At 41.3% G+C, this 11,570-nt stretch overlaps 1 protein-coding gene across 1 annotated transcript; it reads left to right on the forward strand.

The window, feature by feature from the left end:
- Positions 1-1,922: 1,922 nt before the first annotated feature.
- Positions 1,923-3,072, forward strand: LOC147885700 (NDR1/HIN1-like protein 26). The gene has a single exon (XM_087396699.1). It carries the CDS (start codon positions 2,039-2,041, stop codon positions 2,855-2,857), a length of 819 nt encoding a protein of 272 aa, XP_087252825.1. The 5' UTR covers positions 1,923-2,038; the 3' UTR covers positions 2,858-3,072.
- Positions 3,073-11,570: the final 8,498 nt, after the last annotated feature.

An 11,570-nucleotide genomic window follows, 5' to 3' on the forward strand; every position in this document is an offset into this window, starting at 1 on the left:
TGTAGAATAGGTTGAGATGCCTCATCATTTCTATGGAGGCCGTCTTGTTTCTGAGTGGGATAGGGGAGCCGTTGCTTTGCTACGAGAGAGGAGTCACTAGGAGCTATGTAGAGGCCAGTTGCCATTACTATACTCACTCGTTGGAGGCCACATTCTAGAGAGCTGTGGAGGCCACATTCTAGAGAGCCGTGGGTTCTTGTTTGTTGCTACATGCCAGCTCTTTGCTGGTCAAGCATCATAGGAGTGTTGTAGATAGTCGGATGGCTATGGCATTCATTGGAAATATCAATTGGTTGTTGCACGTCCTGTGCTGGTTGAGTGAGATTGGAGGAGTTACCTCTTGCGTTTGATTAGGGTATGGGCTGATGAAGAAAGTGCTTGTCTCCACTCTCGCTTGCCATTTTGAGGTAGCACTCCATGAACTGGCTAGAGACTAGCCAGTCGAGTTGTAGCTGGTTAAGTGAGGCTAGGACTCATTGGAGGACATTTGCTCCATCATTCGTTGTGGAGGCCTGTTCGAGGAGCATCACATTGTTGTAGGTCATGGTGGAAGGCTGTTTTCTCCATTTAGAGCTTGAAGGGCGTTGTTCTGCTGTGTTACATCAATGTTTTGCTACAAGAGACACCGCAGTTCTACTCTATGGGCCGCCTTACTGAAGGTGAGGGCCTATGGCAAGACTGGGACTAAGAGGGAGCCCAAAGCTGAAGATGTCGATTCACATCTACCACAATAGACCGCCAGAGGAGAAGCTCCCCCCTACGTCCACGGACCTCCATCCACAAAATTCTCCAGCAAGAAGTTGCCAGCGAGCATCTTTCTAACAAAAAGCTCATTCTAGCACCTATGCACAGACCACCAACCCCCCAAGAAAGATCTACATACAAGCATCTCTCTAGAGAAAGAACGCCATTCTCCATCGCCGAGTGCTGCAAGACGACTGACTTTGGGGCAGCAAGAAAGACGGGAACATGCAAATGCAAAGCATCTCCACTAAAGCCCATGCCAACACATATACACAGAATGCTAAACGCCCAAGAAAGATCTGCATATGAGCATCTCTCTATAAAGAACGCCATTCTCGATCACCAAGCAAATGTGAAGCATCTCCACTAAAAGAACATGCATTAGAGAAGGCACGCGGACCAATGGACGAATTTCCCAAATCCAATGAATTAGAAATTTTTGACACGTGGACCAATGGATGAATTTCCCAAATCCAATGAATTAGAAATTTTCGAAATGCCCTGTTTTTCACTTTCACAAAGAAACGGCTACTAAACCCTATCCCATTGGGGTAGGCCAAAAACACTCAAGAGGAAAGCAAATAATTTAATAATGTTAGTAAGGCCGTGCTCTAGTAGAAACGTGTAATTTTTGAAAAACTTAATTAAGTTGTGTGTTTAAGATTTCCATTTATGGAGATGATCCTACAAAAATTGGCTTTTAATAGCCAAGCCCTCAAAGCAAAAGCGCTTAGTGTACAATCGGAAATTTCGAATGGATAATTCTTTAATTGCCTTTTAGGCTCAAAGGAGAAGCCCTTAGAGAGAATCAATAGAAAATTTCCGTCATTGTTTGAATGGATAATTCTTTAGGGGACGTTGAAGGGATCATCGACTCAGTTTTTCCGATCGAATTGCGGGCGCCCATCATTTGGATGTTGCCTCGTGGGTAAGATTTCTAGGCATGATGAGTCGGTGAAAATATTGTCGCTGCCGTGTTTTGAAGCATCACCCAGCTCTTCTTTCTTTGAATATACTGCCGTGTAATTTGGACTTGTCGACATGAATTGCACAAGCAGAGCGCGTGAATCGTTTGAATGATTCAATTGTACACGGCAACCTGCTGTTGTTACGCGGCATTTTCACAAACTTATACATCAAACGAAGTTCCTGTTACCATCTATCTCTCTTGCTGCAGATCGAGCTTTCAAACTGCAGTGGTTGCTGTTAATTGTCCCGTCGTAATTGCTCGATCTTTGCCTTCTCCAGCTCGCTCCGGATGCTGCCAATCTTTCTGTATCTCTAACAAGTATCTATGGCCGATAAAGTCCATCCTATCGCTCCTTCAGCACCTGTGTTTCCTGAATCCACTACGAATGCATTCGCCATAAACCTGCCCGAGCACGACATTCGGAAAGAGCAGGAACGCAGCTTCCTTAAAAAAACCCAGGACACTTCCTATTACCCTCCCGTTCCGCTTGCTGCCCCCCAACGTTATCGCCCTCGCCGCCGTCGTTCCAACCCGTTTTGTTGGTGCTTTGCATGTCTTTGTGGCATTCTGTCAACCTTCCTTGTACTTCTAGGGATTGCAGCGTTTGTACTCTACTTGGTTTTGCATCCAAAAGCGCCCAGATTTTCCGTCACCGATGCGCACATCTCTAACTTCAACACGACGGCAGCGCCTTCGTCTTCTGATGCAGCCTTGTATCTAAGCGCCGATGTGACATTCACAGTGCTGGCAGAAAACCCCAACAAGAAGATAGGGATTTATTACGATGCAATTGATGTGGCCCTGTTATATGCAGACGTAGAAATTGGGACGGGCTCGATACCGCCATTCTACCAGGGCCACAGGAACACAACGCAGCTGCTCTTGCAGATGATGGGGACGGATATCCCGTTGACAAATTCCACCGGAACGATGTTGCAAACAAACCTGGCCAGCAACAGCAGCATCTGGTTGCAAGCAGATGGCACAGCCCACGTTCGACTGAAGGTCGGAAGCTGGAAATCAAAGGATTCCAAATTCAGGGTTAACTGCGATGTGGAAATCAGCAACATATCTGCTGCAGGGAATGCTCACATTGTCTCTAAGCACTGCAAATTAAAATTGAAAAGGCTCAGACTACTGTAAAGCCATACACGTTTACAAGATCCTTCCAGGCCATAGATTCCGTCGATATTATCTCGAAATTTTCTGCATAGATCTAGTGATTGCGTTACAATCTAAACATATTGCCATCAGGCATGCCATGCATTCCATGATCCACGAATTCACGTATAGATCTGTATCTCAAGTATGTCCAATGAGTTGTATCTCAACTATGTCACACGACTGTTTTTTTTCTCTAGTGTGGCATGTAGGTTTCACTCACTTTATTTTATAGTAATGGATTTTCGTGATATGATGATATGAGCTTTAGATGAGCCTTGATGCGGTTGGCGATGGCTTTAGGAGTTTATACTTTGAATGCAGTATGGTATGGTGACCATGAGGTTTTGATAAGTTTGGTTATGCAAGAGGGACGTTGATATGTGATATAGGCTAAACTTAAATCCAAGAAGAGGGTAAGCATCATTGTAATCATGTTGATATGGAGACAATCAAGGATAAGGATGCTTAGATTGTAGATGCATCATTGTAATCATCTTGTAAGCACTACCTAGGTAGTGCTATAGCATCCATGTGAGGCCATGAGGGTGCCATGTTATGTATTTCTAGGTATTGTTTTTCAAATGATAAGGAAATATGCACGAGCATGTTGGTGCCATCTCGTGTTAAGTGCATGCAATTCCTATTTTAGGTGTCTCTCTCTTCTAGGACGTTTGCAATTCCTCTTGGTTGTTTGCTTATTTGTGTTAGCAATTCATGTTTTTGGTGTCTCCTCGGTGTCTCTCTCTCCTAGGATGTTTGCAATCCTTGTTGCTTATCTCTATTTGAATTTGGGGAGATATTAAGCTTACTATTTGAGCCTTCCTTGGCTTTATATGTTTTGTTCTCCGCGAGGGGGTCATTGAAATTTTATAACCCCAGAATATGTATTTAACAAGAGAGGTTTTAAAAATACCACTTTTCACCCAGAACAATTTACATGCTTATGGGCTTTATTTATATAAATCAAGAAAAGATTCAAATGTTCTTGTAGATTTTTTAAAAATCATAGGGATTTTAATTTATACTTAAACATAGGCGCCTTTCTAATATTATCGATTTCTAGATCAGATTCTATGCCTTTCTCATGGGATCTTGGAATCATGGAATTATGGAGACATCTCCTTGGTTAACAACTCAATTACTTTTTTTGAAGTAGAAAAATATTGTATTATATTGATATAAGAAAGATTCATACATTGATGCTTTCCACCTCTTGAAGAGGAAACCTAGCAACTTTAGCTCCTTCTATCCTACTTCTACCTATGCAAGAAGAGAGAGAGAGAGAGAGAGAGAGAGCTTAGAGCGAGAGAGACTTATTATGGTCTACCTAAGGAATCAATTATACTAATACTATGTGTTTTCTATTTTCAAAACTACACCATACTATAATAATATTGTGTTTCTCTTTTCAATGTATGGGGGGACATACATTGAAAATAGAAAACACACACACACACACACACACACACACACACACAAATATATATATATATATATATATATATATATATAGAGAGAGAGAGAGAGAGAGAGAGAGAGAGAGAGAGAGAGAGAGAGAGAGAGATTAACATCTCTAAAAGGCCAAACGGCCTATGAGACTAAAACAGTTGATACATCTGCTAGTGTTGTCTCATCAAAGAGAACGATAGAATAAATAAGCTGAAAGCTGAGAGCTACTAAAGGTTCTTACAGTACTGCAAGTGACCCAAAACTAATGAAATACCAAGCAAGTATTACTAAAAAGTACCAATTGATCAGCATAGGCAGAAAGCTAATCAATAGAAAGATTGCACTCTTCTCATGTCAAAAATCCCAATCATGGGTAGCTCTAGGATCTCATAACTCGGTGCCACATGTTTTCGGTGTTTGGTAATGATGGCATGGATTCGATGAAGATATGGGTGCCAGGCACGGAGTCTTGGGGGCCTGGGCCTCCGTGACTTGGATATGGCGATGGCTCGGTCCAAAATCACACCACTAGAGTGTGGCAATCTGCCTGTGTGTGATAAGGTGGTGGTGGCACCAAGGGTTTCCAATGGCAAGGAGGGCATAAAACTAGCTGAGGTGCTAGCAGTGAAGAAGTCTCTGAGTGTACTTTGTTTGGGTGGGGCTGGTCTCGAACAAAGTCTCTCTATGTCGCTTGAGCTCTGATAAAAACAAGCCCAAGCATTTTTTATCTTCGTACTCCATCACCCTACGGAGTAGAGGCAAAATCCCTCTTTGAATAGATAGTGGTATCTTTCGCAGATTTCATAATATACCGTGCATCTGCATACGTAATGCTCCTCTGTCTCCACCTCCTACTAGCATAACTGACATATCCGATCCTGAGGGGGGTGTGGGTGTATCTCCCTGTCTCTATCCTCAATTGATGTGATGAGGTTCGAATCTGGCCAATAATACTACGTAGCCCATGAGATAGGTGTATGTCCATGTATGCTGGCTTGGCTATAAGTTCATCTTGAGATAAATGAAGAAAATGGCTCTGGTAGTGTGCCATCTTCTTCCCTAGGGGCTCATGTGGTATAGTCTAGGTTCTCTTAGTCTCCGACTTGACAATATCAGCTCTAATGATCTTGTTTCGGTCATGGCGAGACAAGTCTAACTTGGGACAATCCAAAATGTATTGAAAGGGTGGGAGTGCATCCATTGTCAACTCATGCTCTACAAACCATCTCTGTAGCTGAGCATACCAGCACCATCCTCTGCTAGCTGCTTGGATGATATCATAGCCAACCATGCATATTTGGAGCTAGATAAATCCCACAATCTATGTATGCAATTGCTGCTTGGAACAGAGCCCCAGTCACTAGTGGAGCAGCTGCTAATTCAGCTCGTATTATCGGATGTGGTATAGATGACTTGCTCCGAATCATGCAGGCAATCAATGTCACTTATGGCCTCTCCAATCTCCTCCACTCAATTGCACCCCCTACACTGGGGCCCCATATAGCTGCACCATAAAATAGTGTGGGCACCACCAATGTTTCAAACAACCATAATTTTGTGAGTGGCTCTTGGAATTGTACATGTGCGCACTGTCTCTCTAGTGCCCCCAAAGCTGCATAGCCTCTATCCAATCTAGCATCAATCATGGCTCTCAGCGAAAATTGTGGACCAGAAAAGGTCACTCCGAGGTACACATAAGATCGTATCTACTCTACTATCTCACCTTTGAAAGTGAACTATTGTGCTAGGCGCATCACCTTAGCCTGTGTAGTATTAAATACCATAACCTTGGTTTTCCCAAGGTTTACTATTAGATCCCTGTCCTCGTAAAAATCCTGTAGTGCATCTAAATGTCTTTGTAATCCTTCCAGAGAATCTGCAATCAAAACTACATCATCTGCATAGAGTAGTATCGGTATCAACACTCCTGCTAGGCTGGCTCTAGGTCCTCCTATCTTGTCGATATACTCTGAGAGCTCATCAATGTATATGCTAAATAGTGTGGGAGAGAGAGGGCACCCCTGCTTCACACCAATAGTACTCATAACTACATCTGACATCCCTCTAGGTGCTCTAACTCGGCCATTACCATCTCATACAAGGCATATATCCCCCACTGCATCTCATGTGGTATTCCAATATCTTGTAGTCTTTGCATCAGCCCGGTCCGTGGGATTGTGTCAAAGGCTTTGCGGAAGTCTATGAAGCAACAATATATCCTTTTATGATGATGTTTGCTTTCCTCTATGAGTGCCCGGAGAGTCAGGATGTGATCCAAAGTGGTATAAACTCGCCTGTCCTACTGCTCTGTGTCCATGCATTGCTGCCCATCTGCTCAACTCCTTTTCCAAGATGGATCCATATATCTTGGCTAGGCAGTGGCCAATCATGATAGTCCTGTAATTGTTGGGCATCATTGTTAAGAGAGAGAGACTTATTATGGTCTACCTAAGGAATCAATTATAATACTAAGTACTATGTTTTTTCTATTCTCAAAACTACACCATACTATAATAATACTATGTGTTTTCTATTTTCAATGTCACCCCATACATTGAAAATAGAAAACACATAGTATTATTATAGTATGGTGTAGAGAGAGAGAGAGAGAGAGAGAGAGAGAGAGAGAGAGAGAGAGAGAGAGATATTCCTTAGGTAAACTATTTTCTATGTGTTTTCTTAACTAAGGAATCTCTCTCTCTCTCTCTCTCTCTCTCTCTCTCTCTCTCTCTCTCTCTCTCTCTCTCTCTCTCTCTCATTGTTTAGTTAAGAAAGAGAGAGAGAGAGAGAGAGAGAGAGAGAGAGAGAGAGAGAGAGAGAGAGAGATTCCTTAGTTAAGAAAACACATAGAAAATAGTTTACCTAAGGAATCTCTCTCTCTCTCTCTCTCTCTCTCTTTCTCTCTCTCTCTTTCTCTCTCTCCACCATACTATAATAATACTATGTGTTTCCTATTTTCAATGGATGGGGGGGCCTCGGGGCCAAACTCACTCAACTTTATTTTATTCCTATTTGTCTTGGACCAAGGAGGCTAATTAACTTATGTTTGTCCATGGATTAATTTATTTGTTTGGGTTAATTTATTTATTTAAGCTATGCTTAAGGAGTGCTTAAGAGGATTGCACATTATTCAAGACCTTGGTAAGATTCGAACCCACAATGTTGTCTTTCCCACATGTGAGCCCTACTACTAAGTTATTGGGTGGAAGAGCATACCTAGTGCTAACTAAAATATTATAAATGGTCCCCGCTCCCCCTCCCCCTCCCCCTCCCCATTTAGTACGCGAGTTCTTCTTTAAAGCCCCTCAAATGGTCCCTAGTACCCCTCCCCCTTTAGCACTTGCCTTCTTCTTTAATGCCTCCTTCTTAAGTGGTCCCTCTTAATTGAAACTCCTCCCTCCCCCTTTTATCCCTTAGTTTAATCATGCCCTTGCCCTTTTCCTTTTCACCCCTCTTCTCTTCTCCACAACTAATTAATGGGAAATTTCCATTTTTCAATGTATGGGGGGACATACTTGCTTAAGACATTGATCCCTACTAATTGAAATGCATTTTTGTTAAAGAGTGTTCATCATCATTACCCTTTTATTGCTAGTTAATTGTGTATGCAAAGTTTTTCCAAGATTTCAGAATACCCCATGATAGGATATAGTTTTAATAGCTTCTTAAATCTTGATCTTCATCTTACCAATAACTATAATGGGACTATAATGCTATACATGTAAATTTGTAGAAAAGAATATAGCATAACACAAACCATCATCCTTGATGCATTGAGATTGTATTATGCATACCTTTTCAAGAATATATTCGGACGAAGAATGATACATTAGGGGAGAATTAGGGTCTCAAAAGGGCCTCATAAGGAATGGATTAGGCCTAATGCAAGTGCTCTTGTGGGGTCCAAGGGAGTCCTAACCCCCCCTACCTAGGTGGGTTAAGCCCAGTTGATCCCACCTCTTACACCTCTTACACCTAGGAGGGGGCCACCTCTTACACCTCTTACACCAAGGAGGGGGCACTTTTCCCAAAGTCAAAATTTTGAAATTTGACCAAATTCAAACTTTTGAATTTTGAATTTTAATTCCCTCCTCCTCCCCCCATCCTCCTCCAAGTCTCCCTCCTCCCTTCTCTTCCACATGTCCCATTCCTCCTCCTCCTCCTCCTCCTCCTCCTCCCTCCCACTGCCTCCCTCCTCCCTCCCCCCCTCCTCCTCCCTTTGTCCACATGCCTACTCCTCCCTCCTCCCACATGCATCCTCCTCCTCCCCCTGCTACTTTTTCCTCCTCCTCCCTCCTCCCACATGCGTCCTCCTCCTCCCCCTCCTACTACTTTTTCTTGCTCCTCCTCCTCCCTCATGCTCATCCATTCTCATCTTCCCTCATGCTCATGCCTACTCCTCCTTCCTCCTACTCATGCAAGCTCCTCTTGCCTCCTCATGCTCATGCCTACTCCGGTTGCTTCTACTCCTACTCATGCGTATTCGTCTGCCTTCATCCTCACACCTAGTCCTTCGCTTGCTTCTCCTCCCTCGTAATCATTCATGGTCCTTCTCATCCCTCCTCAAACATCATCTACCTTCTATCACGGCCTATCACAGTCTCTGTAAACTCTGCGACTATTGATGGCACCATTTGAGGAGATCTCCCATGTTACCATGTGACCGTACAGTTGCAAGATCAATATGTGATCCATGATTGTTTTTTTCAAGAAAAGAAGCATCTTGAACCTCATTAGGTGCTCTAAAGAGGAGAATACGAGATAAAATGTTAATTTCGTAGTGTTTCAATGTAATTTCTTACTTTGGATTATCCACACTGGTGCATTGCTTTTGCTAAGGTTCCCTTAGTTGTTCTTTCAGGACCTTCATGGAGGATGATATGAGAATGGTGGGCATGGATGATATGGACTCTTCATATCGAAAGACACAAAGTCATGCATGAGCAAGTTGTTTTGGAGGTGATGTAGGACTTGAAGGGAATGGTGATGCAAATGAGATGCCTGGAGCTTGTGATGCTGCTAATGTAAGTCTGTCCAAAAGTTTATTGAAGAAGAAGAATTCACATGATGCATTATATCTATTTAAATTTAAATTTCTAAAATGATGTTTCTTCATGTGTGTAGTAGCAAGCATGAATGGAGAATCTATCCATTTGGAACAAGAAGGCATGGAGAATTCACAGTATTGACCCAAGGCAACCTACGTGATCCATTCCAATGTGTTGTACACGAGATTATAAGAGATTACGAGTTGAATGTGAGATTCCAAATAGCATAGCGGTCTTTCTAAGGACTTAGTCGAGGATTCAAAGACCCTATTATTGGTGTATTAGAGTTGAAGAAGAAGAGAAATAGGCTATGAAGCCTCTTTGTAATACAATTTGAAATACAAACACCTATTTCTAATAATATTTTTCTATCTAAATCAAAAAAATTTCATGTATCTATGGCCAAATGGTGAATCTTTTGTTATGTCTATTTTAATTATCTGTTGTTTTTTATATTGCATCTTTTTTTATATCAGCTTGCACACAAAAGTTATATCACATTTTGATGTAACTTACAAGTCAATAAAATGTTGTTTGCCAAGTTTGGCCATTCCAATACATATGTAGAAGGGATTTGACCATGGCACCACATTGATTAGATGGAGTGTTTAAAAACCTTGCACACAAAAGTTATATCACATTTGGATGTAACTTACAAGTCAATAAAATGTTATTTGCCAAGTTTGGCCATTCCAATACATATGTAGAAGGGATTTGACCATGGCACCACATTGATTAGATGGAGTGTTTAAAAACCAAAATTTGAGATTTTCCTACATCACCTTGTAAAGGATTGATGCATTTCATGATTTTCTACGAAGAAATATAGATTTTGAAGGGGTAGATGAATAAATTTGACAACTTTGGCCATTTCAATGTCAATTTTTGGCAAATGTAGGAGGAATTTGATTGCGGTGGAGAAGGCAAAGTTGGTCAGGACATCATGGGGTGTCCAAAAATGCAAAAACCCACCACGGTGCAAATTTGGCCATTTGGATACCCGTGGTGGGTTTTTGCATTTTTGGACACCCCATGATGTCCCAACCAACTTTGTCTTCAGTACCATGGTCAAATTCCTTCAACATTTGCCAAAAATGGACATTGGAATGGCCCAAAATTGTCAAATTCCTTCATCTACCTATTTGAAATCCATGTGCCTTTATAGATGCATCAACTTTAACATAGATAAACATGGAAAAGAAAATATTTACAAAGTAACTTAGCAAATGATGGTTGGTCAATATGACAACTTATGTGCCTTGTAACACAGTTCTGGTAAGACCCTTAGGCAATATATTCTCTATATAATTTCTTGTGCTTTGGAGGAACCTTGTAGGTTGGCTATGTCAATGTAATTTTTAATTTAATCCAAAGGACTTTGATCTTCCACTACATCACCTTGTAAATTTTCATTTTCTTTGTTTATCTTGCCTTTGGAGCCACCTTTTAGGTTGGCTATGTCAATGAAATATTTGATTTCATATCACTAAATCACCTTGAAATAATTTGATGCATTGCATGAGAAAATATATATTTTGAAGAGGAATCTAAAAATTTCATTTTCTATGTTTTCTTAGTCATGGAGGTTGGCTACGTCCATGTATCTTTTATTTTAATTTTTAGGTTGGCCACTATATCACCTTGTAAAGGATTGATGCACTTCATGATTTCCTATGAAGAAATATAGATTTTGAAGAGGTAGATGAAGGAGTTTGACAACTTTGGCCATTTTGATGTCCATTTTTGGCAAATAAAGGAGGACTTTAACCACGGTGCAAAAGGCAAAGTTGGTCAGGACATCCTTGGGTGTCTAAAAATTCACAAACCTGCCACGGCATGAATTTGGCCAAAATTCACAAACCCTCCAGATGGCCAAATTCACGCCGTGGCGGGTTTGTGAATTTTTGGACACCCCATGATGTCCTGACCAACTTTGCCTTCTGCACTGTGGTCAAATTCCTCCTACATTTGGCAAAAATGGTCACCAAAATTACCAAACTTGGTCGAGAGTATTATTTTGACTTGGAATATTCATAATATTTTCCTAAATTAATTTTACAAAAATATGCATACAAGTAATAGAACTTAATTGCATGGAATATGAAGAGAATAGTAAAATAGCTATAACTTTTGCGCTATAACTCCGATTGCAAATTTTTTTAGTTCAAAATCAAGAGCATGAATAGCTCTATGAT

Source organism: Dipteris shenzhenensis, chromosome 25 (genome assembly GCF_047967505.1).
Source record: "Dipteris shenzhenensis isolate YYH24624 ecotype China chromosome 25, Dip_SZ_1.0, whole genome shotgun sequence".
NCBI lineage: Eukaryota > Viridiplantae > Streptophyta > Polypodiopsida > Gleicheniales > Dipteridaceae > Dipteris > Dipteris shenzhenensis.

Excerpts from the sequence above, each read along its gene's own strand:
- LOC147885700 (XM_087396699.1), top strand. The coding sequence starts at position 2,039 with ATGGCCGATAAAGTCCATCCTATCGCTCCTTCAGCACCTGTGTTTCCT.